Genomic DNA, 17,219 nt, shown 5'->3' on the forward strand with positions numbered 1-17,219 from the left:
TCACATCTTACACGTTCATTACCATGTTCACAAGAGCCCTCCACTGGTCCCTATCCTGAGCCAGATATATCCAATCCATACCATCCCATCCCATCCTATCTCTCTAAGATCCATTCTAATATTGTCCACCCTCCTGTGCCTTGGTCTTCCCTGTGGTCTCTTTCCTTCTGGCTTTCCCACCAATATCCTATACGCATTCCTAGTCTCGCCCATTCGTGCTACATGACCTGCTCACCTCATCCTCCTTGACTTTATCATTCTAATTATACTTGGAAAGAGTACAAGTTATGAAGCTCCTCATTATGCAGTTTTCTCCAACCTCCTATCACTTCATCTCTCTTCGGTCCAAATATTGTCAGCACCTTGTTCTCAAACACCCTCAGTCTGCGTTTCTCCCTTTATGTCAGAGACCAAGTTTGAGTTGTTTAATTATATAGTTTAATTAACAAGTGAGTGTGTGAATATTGTACCATTGTCTTCTGTATATTGACTGTCACTCATTAGTGTTATTTATAGTGTGAATATTAATGGTTTGAACTGTGTGACATAATTTAGTGGTCACTGTGCATTTAAGATGATACAATTTGGGCAGAGCATTTTTCTTGCTTTGATGTTTACGCTTTGGATAGAATATAAACAGAACTGTCATTGATTCACCGTCTCCTTAACGTGGCCCTAAAGATTACTTGTCATTCTGATAACCATTCTATCAGACTCTTGTGATTATTGGTGTGTCAGTGACTACACTATGTCACATCATTCCTCACATCACAAATGCATAACTTGGCCTTTGCAGGCATAATATTTTATGATATTATTCTCTCAACAATCCTCTGTATCTTTCCATTCTTTGAGTATATCTAACCTTCCCCCAAAATGTATTGGCTTGTAACTGATCCTGTAATGTTTTGCATGCACCCTTTTTTCAGCCAGCTTTTGAAATTTTTTCACTTGTTTTGCTTATCATACATCTCAGATTTCATTCCTGTATATTGATTTTTATTTTTACTTGTCACTCAGAAGCATCTCTGTGTGCAGGTTCGTGTTCTTAGCTGCTCATGTTAGTGGGAGACATAAAGATATCATCTTGCAGTCTTATTTGATACCAGGGTTTTGACCAACAGATAATCATTTGCAAAGATGTTGATTAAAAAAAGCTTGATTTTAGTAGAAGTATCATTATAATATGATCTGCTCTTCTATACCTGATACATTTTCTGCCCACAAAAACTAATTAGAGTATTCTATTCTTTTTCAGTGATCTTTTGTCTTCAAAACTCTTACAGTTGTGTGATTTTGCATGTGAGAATAGTGCTGATGCTGTATCGAGCCGTGCATTGGTGCAGGATGAGACTGTATTTGTGCCACTGGAGAAGGATGGGGATCTTATACAGTTTGAATTAACAGTAAATTTTCTGCTGAATTCTGGAATACCTCTACCAATATATGCTAATGCTGAGGAAGTGGAGGGAACAAAAGTTATTCCTTTACCAGATCTGTATCCAATAAAACACACAGTCACTTTGGAGAGAGAGAACATATATCAAACTAAAAATATCTTTCGTAAGTTTTAGTTCATTTAGTCAATGTGTGTACCATATGTGTTCTGCATTTTGGGATAAGCTTCTCTTATATTCTATAATGACTGATTTTGTAGAAGTACAGAAGCTATCAAAATGTGCTATTATTACAAATTTATTCCTAGATTTATTTCAGTTTTGTTCCATTAGTGTTTAATTTTCTTAAGTTCAGAGGAGTAGTATGACTGCCAAAGTTATATGTCTTATTTTATTACATATCTAGAGACAGTTTGATAAATTTTGTTTGCTATGGTGTTTTAGCTCAAAGTAAGTGAGAGAACACTATTATTTCTTACCCACAACATGCCTCTGAAGTTTGAATGCATTCCTACTGTTTGATATTGTGCAGTTTTTATTGTAGTGCTAGTATTTGCATGCTTTGAAATCATTTATATTACAGGGCTACAGATATTGACTGAAATTAAAATTATGAAGCACCATTAATTTGCAGACAAGCTTTTAAGCTTTTGGATACTAAGGTATCTTCATTGTGTTTGTAGCTGTGCTCCAGGGTAGCCAGTTTCCATACATTCATACTGCTGTCATTCACTATAATGAAACTGAAGTCAAGAATATTTATGAGACTCATGTCACAGAAGAGCAAATCCTAGGGAGGACGCTTCTGAAATCCTTTGCAATTGCTGCAGCATATGCCCAGCAGAGATTTGGGGTAAGATATTTCTGTTCATCAGACAGGTGTAATTACAGTAAATTGATAGATACTGGTAAAGGACTGAAGACCACCTCTGTGGTCTAGTGGTCAGAGTTCCTACCTACAGATCCAGAGGTCCTGGGTTCCATTCCCGGTGTTACCATATTTTCTGAGAAGTAGTGGGTTTGGAACGGGGTCCACTCAGCCTCATGAGGATAATTGTGGAGGTAATTGAAGGATATAGCGGCTTTGATCTAAAAAACCGACATAAACGGTCGTGGGGATCGATTGCGCTGACCACGTGACACCCTCTATCCGTGAAAGTTGGCACTAACTTCGCCGACAAGCAGCGGTCACTCGGTAGATATAGTTCGCTTGCAGACAACAGGCCATGGAGTTCTTTTTTGTTTGGTAAAGAATTGAAACATTAATTATAAGTAGATGTTATGTGACAATACAATTTTACATTAAAATGTCATAACTTAGGGATACGAGGCAACAGATTACCAATTGAAACAGCATTGCATACGAGGTCTGACAACAAGGCTGTACTCAGTGCAGTGCTATGTAAGTTTTATTATGAACCACAGTGGTCTCCATCAAAGGAGCTTCCTCTCACAGCTATTCTTGAATTCCAGTGTTGTTTCTTACTATAATCATAGTGTCAATCCTATTGTGTGTCACAGTAATGGTTAGGTAAGGTGTCCATCAACACAACAAAAAATGGTTTTGTAATCAAATCAGGTTGCCCACTATGAAAATAGTTCATGCGAGTCATGCATTTAGCATATATAAATGCAGTATGTGCCAAAATATGCAGTACTGAAACTCGTGCATGTGCGTTTGTCGACGAGGCATAGCTCCAGCCACACGCGTTCCCAGTAGTGAAAAGGAAGTTTTGTTGTGCAGTTGTTGTTGGAAATGGGTCCCTCGACGGAGGAAAAAGTATTCATAGTTGAGTATTATTTCCACTCATACTGAACTGGTCGCCAGATAACTCACTTCCTTGGTTTTGAGCAGCCAGATGGTATTGTCCAGAAACCGCTACATAGTACACATGTGGCAATATGGTGTGCCGTCTCAGCACACGGTATATTAGGCCCCTATTTCATTGAAGATGAGGAAGACAGTGCTCTTACTGTCACCCAACAACGCTACAGGGACATGGTAATTGGACCAATTCTTCAGGATTTGAGAAGGTTCTGTCATGCAAGGGGCCTTCACATGAATAGACAGTGGTATCAACAGGACATCTTTTTGATTTCAGTACTGTATACATATTTTGGCACATACTGTATATGAATACAAAACTCAAGTTATTGAACTGCAGTGATGTTAACCTTTAAACGCCGGACTTATGAAATGGTGGTAAGCTTGAGCTGGCCGGAGTTTATTTAAATGCCCGTTGCTGCTCTGCGTTTAAGTGTCTGTTCCTGTTAAGGCGCTTAAACAATTTTAAGCATTATGTTTAAAAATGCTTTATCTAACCCAATTTTTATGATAAATGGATGGAATTAACTTTGTTTATATCAGCAAAGAACATAGTGTCTCATATTATAATGGAAAATTTGAAAATTTTTATACAAAGAGTTGTACTCTATTTTCAATTTTTTCTTTTAATTTTGATGCATACTGCAAAAATGGTTTCCCAGTTCTTCGCAGAGTTGTTCTGCATTATAAATTCATTTCTGTTTGTAACATTTGACAAATTTTAGTAGTCCCTGGTGTCATAAAACAGATGGAAGCAATAAAATCATTTGACCTTCTGCTAGCACTGCTCTTACACTCTTCGGATATTTTACTCTTTTGGCTAAAGGACAGAAGAATGAAAGAATGGCTATTCAAGGGAAAGCTAGAGGGGTCCCTTCAATGCTAAGACCTTCCATTATAGCTGCTAGAGATTATTGCCCTTTCTTTGGTCGTGAACAGACAGTTGCATCGTGGCTGAGATATAGAGTGCATTTTGTTTTCTGTGCGTTCATAGTGAAATCGAATACTGTAGTTTCATTTCAGCCTATATATACATCAAGCAGATAATAACAAAAATGGTATGTACATCGAATTTTACTATATACTTTTAAGACATTAATCTGCAGAATCTGCAATAAAATTACTGGCTCGTGGATGAGTTTGGACATAACTCATACGTATATTCTTTTTTTGCTGTTGTTCACTAAGGTATCATTTTAATTCCTCTATTATGATTTTACTCAAGTCTGTCTGGTAATTACCACATTTAAAAATAAATATTTAGGACTGTGCATGTGCTTCCACTAGCGGCGTTTAAATGCCCAACTGGCCAAAATGGGGTACTTTGGCCACAACGACCACGCTCATCACTGGCCTGATCAGGGCACTTTGGACGTTAAAGGTTAATATTGATTTGTTTCTAACTGTAAAAATACTTTGAGAGTCACATGAAATTTGATTGTGATGAGTATAACTGAGATCCTCAGGATGCCAGGATATCTTCGATATTTACAACTGTAGTTTGCACTTGGCATCAAAATCATCTTCCTTTTTTCTCTCTCTCTCTCTTCTTCTTCCTCCCCCCCCTCATAGTGTTGATACAGTTTCTTTGGAAGTTGCTTTTTCATTATACTGGAGCACAGGACTGAGAACTTCAAGTTTGCCCCATTGTGTGCAGTCCAGTGTAACCTCATTGACTCACCTTGTAATATAGTAATCACCTTGTTTAGTTTACATTTGATTAATACTCTCCCTGTTGAGCTCAGGAATCTCAGAATAAATTGTGGAAGATTTTCATGCCTTGAATGTGAACTTAGAGGCTAGAGAATATGGAATGCTGCATTATATTTGATACAACACTTGAGACGCCTCATATCTTGGAACAGAAAACTCTCACACTCTTACTGTAGAAGGAGACCAAAATCCACCAACTGAATGAAACTAAATATTGCTACTAAAATCATGACCTTCAGAAATGTTAAATATCCAGTATGTATGCAGAATGTCTATAGCAGTGGCTCTCAACCTTTGTCAGACTGCAGCCCAGTAAATTATTTTTTTCTATAAGATGAGAGCCCAGTACCAGGCCACGGCCTGGGGTTGAGAGACACTGGTCTGTAGTACATATTTTTTAATACATTGTGGTTGATGTTATGCTGTATCATGATATTATTATGAAGTTCATATATGTGCTGTTACTCCATGTCTTTGAAACAAAAATTTTTTAGAAAAACTTATGTTGTCTACTTTCATTTAAATACATCCCAATGAATAATTCTGCAATCTTACAAATGACAATGATATAGTTTGTAGATATAAATTTGTGAAAATTTATCACTGATGTAGATTCTGAATACATGAAAGAACCTTAATTGAAATTCTAAGCATACAAATAATGTTCCATCCAAATTTTGCAAGTTTATTCATTAATTTACCACATGCAGTAAACTTGTGGTTATCCACTATCCTGACATCTGGAATTGTCATCTGCCTGTCACAAGTTCAGAAGAAATTTACCATTTTTGTAAAGTCATTCAAAACAAATTTGTGATGTGCATATGTTTACATGCCATGTATGAGTAGTAGTTCTCTCAGTCACCACTGTTAGTGCTACCCATTGTTCTTCCTGCCAGAGGTGCCCTTACAGTAGAGGCTTCTTGAAATTATGATCATATTAAACTATGTATATGCATAATCTTTCACCCATCAATCCCTTGTCTCTCCTAGGAAGACTCCCACTCAAGGAATAAAGGTAAAATGATATTTTGATTTTGAATTGGGCTTTTGTGAGAGTTCTTCTGATGCAACCAACAGATTCATGTAACTGGCAAATCCTGTTCCCCATACATACCAGATAGGTCACTGTAATTTAAAATGTATTTACCTTAAGTGTTTTATAAGGTAGCAGAGGGAGTACAGATTTTTCATTGTTACCATGTCATTATTTTAAATTCTACACAACACTTTAATGAATGACTTCTTTGAAGATATTCACCACAGAATTTTAAGACTGGTGAATGGCTATAGTGTTGTTGTTAACAGGTTGGTGTGATTGTAGTGTTAATATGGATTAAACACTATGGAAGTAGAGATACCTAAAGTGGTAAGATTTTGTTTGAAAAAAAATGATTGTGAGACATATGCATATGAACATGATTGTGCTATGTACATCTAAAAACAATTATATACTATATGTTTTTACATATTTTTATTACTTTCAGGTGAATGTGAAAGACCTTCCAGAACCTATCACTATTCAGTGTGTACAGACAGATGGGAGGTTATTTCACTTTGCTGTTTTCCAGCTTAACACCCTTGATCTTAATGGAATTGATGGAAAGAAAAACATATTTTGGATGCTGCCCAGAATTCCTTTATTTTCTTCATGCATGTATGTGAAAGGCAAACCATGTGTTGAGGGTTACAATCCAGAAGTGTTCTGTAGATTTCTTGCATTTTGTTCGAATGGTTTGCAGTCGTAGTGATGATGTATGCACTAGTGAACTGTAAGAAACTATTAAATGTTTATATAAAAAAAAATCATGTTCATTTTATTTTAGCTGGTGAATATGAAAATGTATGTCACCAACCCATGCTTTGATGTATATATGTAATAACTAATAATCCAGGTACTATAGAAACCAGAAGGTCGTGGATTCAAGTCCCAATGAGGTCATCGGATTTTTTTTTCAATTGACCTAACCCTTCCAGCCGCACTGTGGTCCTAGGGTCGACTCAGCCTCTAACAGAAATGAGTACCAGGAATTAATTAAATAATTTTCCTGGGGAGTAAAGCATGGCCGGCGTGTAAGGCTGACAACCTTACCGCCATCCATGAGCCAATTGTCTAGATAATGTGGGATCCTCAACGTCTCACAGCCCTATGGGCCTTCACGGCCTGGTACAGGGTAGCTTTACTTTTTTTTACTTTACTAATGTTGATGGAGGTCTGTTACTCAAAACAAATGTTTATTTCTTCAAGTCTTCAATGAAAAGATGAGGAAAGCATATTGAGCTAATGAACATGAGGTAAGGAGTTGTTCTCTGATAAATTTCATGGCCCTTGGTTTGATATCAAGTAGAACAAGGAAAATAGTTCAAAAAACAATTTCATGCATTTCATTTCCGATTGAGTAAAACTATGTAGAACTAAATTATCCAAGTCTTGAAATGTTGGAGTTTGCAGAGAGAATAGTTGGACAAGAGAAGATTTTTCAGAAAAATCGGGGGTTTTGTGTTGTAGTAGCAGTCAAAATTGATAAGTATTTATAAAAAACAGTTTTGTGGACAGTTCATGATATCTGATTTCCTTCCTTTTTATAGATTTGTTAAAGAATAGTCTTAATCTCCAGTTTTGAAACTCTTGTTGAATTTACTGATCCTTTATCAATAACTAGGAAGGCCTATACACTGGCAGAATTTGTTGGTATGTTCATGACATGTTTCCAAACCAAATTTCTAGAGGTTCACCTATTGCTGTTGATTGTACATTATGCATGGATGCCATAGGAAATGCATTTAAGAGTCATCAAGGAAATATATTTTTATTAAATGTTATAAAATTGGGTGTTAAGTTTGGGAAGAAGGCTAATAATCTCGCCATGTAAATAAATAAAATAGTAATAAAGGTATCACCGTAGCAGGCCGTGGAGGCCCATAGGGTTGTGACATGTTGAGGCTCCCACATTTTCTAGACAATCTGCTCACAGATGGTGGTGAGGTTGTAAGCCTTACGTGCCTGCCACCTTTTGCCCCCAAGAATATTCCTGGTACTCACTTCAGTTAGAGGCTGAGTCGACCCCAGTACCATAGTGCAGCTGCAAGGATCAGGTCAATTTAAAGAAATCCACATCATTGGGATTCGATCCCGCAACCTTCCAGCTTGTAGCATAGTGCCTCAACCAACTACGCTACCATGTGCCCAGTTATAGGTAAGACAGTTACATTTGAGATACTTTGTACCAAATACAGATCAAGCAAGCCTGTTCAAGTGGTAATGTTCCTGACTGATATTCAGAATGTGTCCAGTTTGAATCACAGTTGTGACATTGGTTATTCCTGGTTGAGGTATTTAGTGTTTCTCCTAGGCTGTATAAGGAAATGCTGGGAGAGTACCTTAAATTAGGCCATGGCTGCTTCCAAATTCTCTTCAGTTGGTTATGTACTGTCATTTAGTCATTCTAGACGAGTATTAAATAAACTACAAAGAAACTGAACTTTGGGTAGGTATATTTCTAACATTTTGCCTTGAGAACATGTTTTGCCTCAAGAAATACTGTTAGGACCCCAAGTCAAATATGATTAGTACGTTATAAATCAGGTAAAAGAAACTCTTAACAGTCTTTGATGTGTGATGCTTTATAGTTCCATAGAATGGTACCAACATTTCAGAGAAACTTGTTGCATCCGTTTTCTGGGTTGGAGAATGGTACATGGCATAACGGCACAAAAAATAAAAAAACTAAAACCATATTTACAGACATGAGAACTGGAATTATCGTAAGGGAAAGTTTAAATGTAGCAATCACTATAACAAATATATAAAATTCAGTCTGACGTTTAAGTAAAAAATACATACCTTTTAGCTACTTACGTGTCATCTTTGTGCAAGTAAAACTGCAATCTACACCGCATCGAGCCACGTTTCGCATCTGCACTGCCATATAGATTTCAGTATTCATTGTAATTTTGCCATATAATCCTGTCTAGTGCTGAACGTCATTCTAATGAAATTAATAATAAATGGAAGCGTCAGTATTACTGTTGCCATATATGATTTATAATGCTTTAATGTAACCAAATAACTATGTTCTGTGTGGCTCTCAAGCGTAAGTTGTCACCAAAGGTGTGAGGTTAAATAGAAGTATGTCTGATGGAAACAGAATTTTCTTTCAAGTTTCCCACCTTCAGCTTTCCTAAACACAAGTATTCTATGTATGTTATAGTTCACAATGTCCAATGCATTTGGGTAATGAGATGTTGGATTGGTATGAATGAAACGTTATGACTTTACAGGCTCTGGTGAGAAACTTTCTGATTTTGCAACCCTGATCCCTTTGCTGCAGAGGTTCGTACTCCATTGTGTTTATTTTTTCTTCTTTTTCCAAATTGGGTTCAGTATCACTTCACTCGTATCCTATGGAATGGATATGAGTGAAGTGATATTGAACCCAATTCTGAAAAAGAAGAAAAGAACAACTGAGTAAGAATCTATGCAGCACAAGAGATGTGGTTGCAAAATTATTTATTGCTATTAATGCGAACTGTTGGTTCCCGGAGGGGGGGGCGCAAAGGATAGTATGGTAGCATTCTATTTTCTTGATCATGCTGGCGGTGCTGGCGGCCATTTCTCATTTAGTTAGGGTACCTCTGCGTAAAGATGGCAGGATTCATTGCAGCCATGTTGCCCACCATTGACGAAGAGTTTCCGGGGCGGGGGATGCAACAAAATAAGATTACCACTTTATTTTAGCAGGAATTTGTAGCAGGTAAGCTGCGAACTCTGCGAACTTTGTTGCATAAATTTGTTTTCTCTGATTTATTTGAACTTGATATTGTTGAAATGTGGATGTTCTTTACAAACGGCATTGTAATTGGAACGTATCAGTAATCGTTTTTTATTTTAAGCGTTTCCACAATAGGTTTTTTCAAGTTTGTTGGGGAAAACGCTTATCGTTGCGACTTTTAGCTCTCGTATTTTAATACGGTATGATATGATATTGTATGATGATGATATTGTAGGAAATGTCTCTATCTTTGCCAAAGTTTTTACGTAATTTAATTTTATGTTTAAATTTTGATTTTTTTTGGAAGGAATTTGGGGAAACGTTTTTTTGTTTCATAATAATAAGGTAATGGGATATGTAAATTAAAATACGGTTCTAAAAGACTTAAGAAGTCCACAGATCGATGCACTATTTTTGGGGGTTTTATTGGATTCTTGAAATACTATTGAATATTATCGAGCTTGGTTAAACTTATCGTGGAATACTTCTGATCCCAACAACGGAGAAGAAATCACGGGTTTTCTTGGACGCATGCTATTTTATTGATACCGAAGTTTTCAGTGGAAAACGATGCTCTAACTGAAACTGGGAACGAGATAGTAGAGGACAGTACTATCATCTGTGGTCTGACGCCGTATAGTATGGTAGTTTGCCAATATATTGAAGGAACATAAGGCCTCTATCATAAGGATCATATGGGTCAAACAGTAAGCTGAATAAGCAAGCAAGAAGCAGAGTAAGCCCAACCAAAATGTTTGTAAACATGTTTCAGATTACACAATATCACATCCAAAAAGATGGTACCTGGAAACCTTAACACCCACAAGAACGAAGAGAGTTGTTATGAACTTGCATAATTAAAGAATTCAGGATTGGTACAGATGCAGCATAAGAACTGTTTTTTTTTTATTGTTATTGTTATTGTTTTTAGTATGTGACCATTATTGTGTCAGTCATATGGAACAAAATGCAGCCAGTGTGTTAAAATTGCTTTCCGTTTCCAGAATTTGCTGTGCCTTTATGCATATGACAAATTATGATAAATAAATATGTCAGCAGTAAGAATTATTTATATTACTTTATCCATTATTAGCATACCTTTAGTCAGAGTTTGAACAATCTGCTATAATGGTTAACCCCTTAAACCACAATTGTCACTGTACCATCCAGTTGAATGTTTACTACAAGTTGCATTTTGTTCGCATGATGGATTGTGTATGGTTCCCAAGGTAAACAACGATCAGTTCTCTAAACAGCATTAATTAGTTTGTCTTTATTCTGGATGCCCAGTACGTTTTTCTTTGAGGTAGGAACTGGATTTTTAAATATTGTTTAGATTAATTTCATAGTTAAAAGAGCTAACTGTCTAGGGAAATATATTAACTCAGCTTATAATGGTATTGTTTTTAATGACTTTTCATTTAATTTTTAATATCTGTGTATGAAATATTTTCTTTAGGAGGCAAAGTCTTCATCAGCATAGAATTTGTGCAGCATGGATCTTCTTCATTTGGAAGGTCCCTCATCTTTACACACTGGTAAAATGCAGCAAAAAAGCAGACAAGCCCACAGAGTAGAAACTGTGGATATTGCAAAATCTGTAAGTTGTTCTCATGTTTTTACTTTAAAGTTTCAAAATATAAGGCTGAACACTTTTTGCTTAAGTAAAGGTCAGTTTTTATAAGACTAAGATTTATCTTTGTTCATTGGCCATCTGTCATGGAGGGAACTTTGAATAGCCACTGCCTGTATATTTTTTTTATCCATACAATTAATTAATTTATTTATTTATTTTGTCTCTATAGATCATTGTTACATGATATAGGACAAGTCAGTTACTGTACATTGGCTGATTACAAAAAGAGAATAAAGTTACAATACTTAAAATTCTTTACAATAGGGTAAATGATATAAACTCCGTCTCAAGTGCAAACAATATATTTTGTGTCTTTGATCTTGCTCCCTACACTACATGTTTCGGCTCAGACGGCCATCATCAGGTGTATAACACTCACGTCGCTGTCACATGGATATGATGAAATCTCTAACAAATTACTTAAAGCAAGCTCTGTTTACATCAGTTCACCCTTGAATCATCTATGTAATAAATCTTTATCATCAGGTACTTTTCCTCAACGCATAAAATACGCTATAATGAAACCACTTTTTAAAAAAGGAGAGAGAAAATGCATCTCTAATTACAGACCAATATCCATATTGACTTCATTCTCAAAAGTCTTTGAAAAAGTTATGTATAATAGACTACTTGAACACTTAAATTCTAACAACATATTAGTCAAAGAGCAATTTGGATTTAGGAAAGACCTAACAACAGAAAAAGCAACCTATGAACTAACTAACGATATTTTAAGTGCTCTCAATGACAGATTAATTGTGGGAGGGATTTTCTGTGATCTAGCAAAAGCTTTCGATTGTGTTAATCATGATATCTTACTATCGAAATTAAATTTCTATGGAATAACTGGCAAAGCTAATGAATGGATCAAATCATACCTCAAAAACAGGTATCAAAGAGTTGAAATAAATAATAAAAACTCCAGTCATAATGCATTTTCAAACTGGGGAATTATAAAGCACGGTGTTCCACAAGGATCAATTTTAGGTCCCTTACTTTTTCTTCTCTACATAAATGATCTATCTAAAACCATCAACAATAAATCTAAACCAATTCTATATGCAGATGACACTAGTATAATATTTAAGAACTCTAAATTTGAAAACTTTAAAAATGACATAAATATTGTATTTGAAGCCTTAAACAGATGGTTCGAAGCCAATTTACTCTCATTAAATTTTGATAAAACCCATTACATATCATTCACAACTAAAAACAACCACCAAATTGATCTGGACATCAGTTATGCCAACAAATTAATCTGTAAAGTACTTGATACAAAATTCCTTGGAATACATGTAGACAGTACACTGTCTTGGAAAATACATATTGAACAAATTATACCTAAATTAAATGCAGCTTGCTATGCGATGAGATCAATTAAGCCTTTTATGTCACAGGAAACATTGAAGATGGTTTACCATGCCTACTTTCATTCTATTATGAACTATGGATTAATATTTTGGGGGAACTCTTCACATAGTGTAATAATTTTTAAAATACAAAAGAATATAATTAGAATCATTACAGGATGTAGAAGTAGAGATTCATGTAGAGAATTATTTAAGAAATTAAAAATTCTACCTCTTCAATCGCAATACATATTATCGCTTCTCTTATTTGTTGTTTACAACAAAGATAAATTCAAATTAAATTCTGATGTCTATAACATGAATACTAGACAAAAATACAACTTCCACCTACCCTCATCAACTTTATCAGTATATCAAAAAGGAGTCTACTTTACTGGCATAAAAGTGTTCAACAATCTGCCACAAAGTATTAAAAACTTGGGCAATGATACTAAAAAGTTTAAATCAGAGTTAAAGAATTATCTACATGCTCATTCCTTCTACTCTTTAGATGAATACTTCAATGTAAATAGAGAATGATGTAAAATTAAGTTATATTAATTTTTAAGCTAAAATTGCCTGTACTTATGTATGTAACCTTTTGACTTGTTCTGTATCCAAAGGTACTAACCTGCTTAGGATTTATAGAATGTAAATAAATTCAATTCAATTCAACACTGCACCCAGTTCAAAATTTAACATCTAAAACACTCTCCCTGTCATTAGATGTTAAATTTTGAACTGGGTGCAGTGTGACAGCGACGTGAGTGTTATACACCTGATGATGGCCGTCTGAGGCCGAAACATGTAGTGTAGGGAGCAAGATCAAAGACACAAAATATATTGTTTGCACTTGAGACGGAGTTTATATCATTTATCGTATGGAGTGCAACAGGATGCTTAAATATAATACTTTACAGTAGATTACAATAGTTAAGAGTTCATATAGTGTGAGGTGGAATCCATGTTAGGTCCCCTCGCCACATCAGCTTCCGTATGTCCTGTTGTACCTGTACCGGTGATAATGCTTATGGAGAATTTGATGGAATGAGGATTGGCAGGGGAAATCGAAGTACTCGGGGAAAACCTGCCCCAGCACCACTTTGTCCATCACAAATCCCATTTGACTAGACCGCAGCGGTGGGAAGCCAGTGACTAGCCGCTTAAGCTATGGCGCGGCCTTTGAGATAATATTAGTGAATTTGGTGACAGCACTGGTATAACGTTTCACTGTAGACTCTACATTGCAACATCTCATTACATCTGTTCTGCCTTCCTGGTAAAGCTTCTTGGTATCTGCACTCTCTCCAGAGTAGCCCATTCAGGTACATCTTCGACTGTGTTATCTTGGTTGCTGGAAAAAAGAAAGGAAAACTGCGCAGTAGGGATTCCCAAAACCGATTAATGGGGCAATGCAATTATTGTTATCGATTCCTTTTGTTACATAGTTTGGAAAAGTACTGCATGGCTTTAATATCTTTTCTCTTTTTTTTTTTTTCTTGAGGTTCATGAAGGGAGGGTAATAATCTCACAGAAGTGAAGAAGTTATTTATGTCATTACATCTGTATTAGTTATGGACTTACTCTGAATAAAGTGGTACAAGGGAATATATTTTCTTATTTTCCTACATGACAGTTGCTCATAAAATTTAAAGAATGTTAATGATTTTTTGTGAATAATGAAGGATCTACTGTCTATGGGAAAACTTTGTCAATGTTATTAACATTTGTTTCTGTTTTAAGAGTTTGCTTAAATTGGATGAGATTGATAATAATTGAAATTTAACGAGAAGTACATTTTTGTTCTGTTTTTATGAAGGGAATTTTTGTCTAGCTCTGTATGGGGGAAATCTGAAAATTATAGAAATTAGTTGGGGATTTAAATTTAAAAAATATTCTAACTAAATGATTTGCATGTGCAAAATTAAATAATTTCAGATTAATGTATTCTTTATAATTCACATTTGAATGAAAATTAAATGAGTGATGTCCAAACAAGATGGAATGGTGATTCAGAAATTTGGAAGCAAGGGAAAATAATGAATGGTTGCCACCTCAAAATGTTGTTTACCTTCATAATTAAAACATAATGCTGAATTGTGGGTTTCAAAAACCCACATCAATTTAGAACATTTACAGAGTCTTCTAGTTTGGTTAGGGCAGCCAAAGGTCTGTTTGTTTCACTTTATCTCAGTATTTTTGGTTGTTTAACAGTATTCACTGATTTAATTTAGGTTCAGCAGTATAATTATAGTCGCATGCAGCCACAGTCACCTCTGAATATTCAGCAGAAACAGCATTTGCATCAGACTGCAGAAGGATTGCATCCTGAATCAGATGCTCACTCAGAATTGCGGCAGAGTGCTGAAACTTTATTATTGTGTAAAAGTCCAGTTGTTGTACAAAAAGCTGAAAATACTGTGATGGAACTGACGACAGAGGCAATTAATTTAATGAAATATCAGGTAGAGCAGAAAGTACAGTATTTTAATGTTGATCATAAAGTTCAAGAATTATGCCAGCAAGATGGAATAGCCAAAATGAGATCTCTAGAAATACAAATGGAAAATGAAGACTTGAGTCAAGAGAAGGACTTGCATCTGAGATCCAGTGGTGGACTAGCTCTAAGGTAATGCTTAAAATATGAGTGGAAAAGCATATTGTAAATGTATGGAATTTAACTGAGTAAAATTGTTACACAAATAGGAGAGAAATCATGTCTTCTGCTGCGTACATGGGGTACACAGTTCTATTTTTTGAGTAGTTAACATTTTCTTTATCAGTTTTAGAATCATATACATTTTAATTTTGTATTCTCCTTTTGGTGCATGTTATAGCAAAGTTTTCAAGTCCTGGTAGGGGCAGAATTATTCTCTTCATGTCATCCACACCAGCTCTGGGGCCCACCCAGCCTTCTGTCAAGTGGGTAACTGGGTCTCTTTCCCTGGGGGTAAAGTGGCCAGGACATGGAGTTGACCACTCGCCTACAAGTGGTGCCGAGGTTAAGAATACGTGGATCTATACATCCACTTTCCCATACGTCTTCATGGCGTAGTGCTTAATTAGTTAAGCACAGGGACAACTTTACCATTCTGTAGAAATAATTATTTTTTCTTCCTAGGCATATAGTAAATGTGTGTATTTTTGGCATTGGTAGGATTTGAACCTATATGTGGAAATTTGGATTGCTATTGTGTTGAGGGTTATTGCATTCCTTGTATGCTCTTGTGTGTTTGTGTGTGCATATGCATGTACAAAACATCCAGAACAGTATCAATTTATGCACATAGATGTCTATAATGTACTATATGCTGGTGAAAAGGCAGAAGCAAGACATGATTTTCTACTGGAAAATCACCTTTGCTGTCTAGTGATTTTTTACACCAATAGAAGCAGGCTGTGCCCTAGCTCAGATTTATAGTAGTTGTTTTTCACTGCAATGGTCCAAGTTCAATCCCAGATAAGTTAATGTGTTGAATACAGTGGCTCTGGAGCAGGTTTTCTCTGAGTGCTTTAGTTTCTCAAGCTGAGTCTTTTATGTTTCTCTCAAATGTCATTCTTGCTAGTACACTAGGCTACATATGGCCTACATACCAAGTGACTCATTTTCACAGATGCAAGCTTTCCAAAATATCTTTTATTTTGTATATTTTTATTTGTGATATCATGTTCTTTTGGTTAGTACATTCTTATTTATACTGTCTTATTCATGCATTAGATTTTATTTCAGATAACTGGAACTTTTCTAATATAGGCATAACTAAAGCATTAGCTAATCAGAGTTCTACTTTAACCTTTCAGCGCCGGAAGGCATTTAAATCGCTACTCAACTCCAATGCCGGCGGCTATTTAACTAATTAAATCGGAGAATGCAGCACTTAACTTAAAGCGTAATAAATGGGGAAAAACTGGAGTTTTGTTTTTCAAATTTTCACACAACGTCCAGAGAAGTATATGGAATGAGAGTATTGATCCACACTACTTTAAAATTATTTTTGGGCCAGTGAGCGTATAAAAATTATGCACAATAGTATCGTTTTACCTTAAAAATTCAGCTGTATGTGGTAGTCGCGGAAACACTTAATGCAGAGGCCCACACCGCATGCATCACACCAGTACACTGTGTCCCTTCTCCTTCCACAATTTTGACACACAACGCACTTCTCTGTGGTCTAGATTTCTTCGCCGTTGGAGGAATCTTGCTGATAAAATGTTCTGTTAGACGGGGCACTGTGTGGTCTGATGGATGTGAACCTGGCACTTTATGTTCCACAGCACTCGCATATTTCACGAACAGGCCCTCAATCAACTGAATTCTGAATGATAATCGCTGAGTTCGTTTGCCTGTGTTACTCCTGTACATTATCATTGTATTCAGAATTGAGGCGTTTAGGAGCCTGCAAAACAGCTTCATGTACCACTTATTCATACGCTTCCTGTTGATCAAATAAGAGTGAAGCAACTGGTCGTTCAAATCGACCCCTCCCATTGTTTTATTGTACTCCAATACTGACAGTCGTTTCG

General features: G+C 35.9%; 2 protein-coding genes across 9 annotated transcripts in view; both read left to right on the forward strand.

The window, feature by feature from the left end:
* LOC111862037 (39S ribosomal protein L37, mitochondrial) overlaps nt 1–6,741 on the forward strand; it is a 15,762-nt gene extending 9,021 nt beyond the window's left edge. For all 3 annotated transcript variants that reach the window (XM_023847095.2, XM_023847096.2, XM_023847097.2), the window contains exons 5-7: nt 1,259–1,563; nt 2,081–2,250; nt 6,423–6,741. In XM_023847095.2, coding sequence (XP_023702863.1) covers nt 1,259–1,563; nt 2,081–2,250; nt 6,423–6,683 — 736 coding nt within the window. In that variant the 3' untranslated portion in view covers nt 6,684–6,741. The remainder of the gene's footprint in view (nt 1–1,258; nt 1,564–2,080; nt 2,251–6,422) is intronic.
* A 2,883-nt stretch (nt 6,742–9,624) lies between these two features.
* Nucleotides 9,625–17,219, forward strand: part of LOC111861937 (ankycorbin) — a 47,415-nt gene continuing 39,820 nt past the window's right edge. For 3 of the 6 annotated variants that reach the window (XM_023846917.2, XM_033750514.1, XM_023846914.2), the window contains exons 1-3: nt 9,625–9,689; nt 11,167–11,307; nt 14,930–15,324. In XM_023846917.2, the coding sequence (XP_023702685.1) occupies nt 11,203–11,307; nt 14,930–15,324 (500 nt within the window). In that variant the 5' untranslated portion in view covers nt 9,625–9,689; nt 11,167–11,202. The other 3 variants (XM_023846915.2, XM_023846916.2, XM_033750513.1) reach the window with 3 other exon arrangements.

Source organism: Cryptotermes secundus, unplaced genomic scaffold, assembly GCF_002891405.2.
Source record: "Cryptotermes secundus unplaced genomic scaffold, Csec_1.0 scaffold181, whole genome shotgun sequence".
In the NCBI taxonomy this organism is placed as follows: Eukaryota; Metazoa; Arthropoda; class Insecta; order Blattodea; family Kalotermitidae; genus Cryptotermes; species Cryptotermes secundus.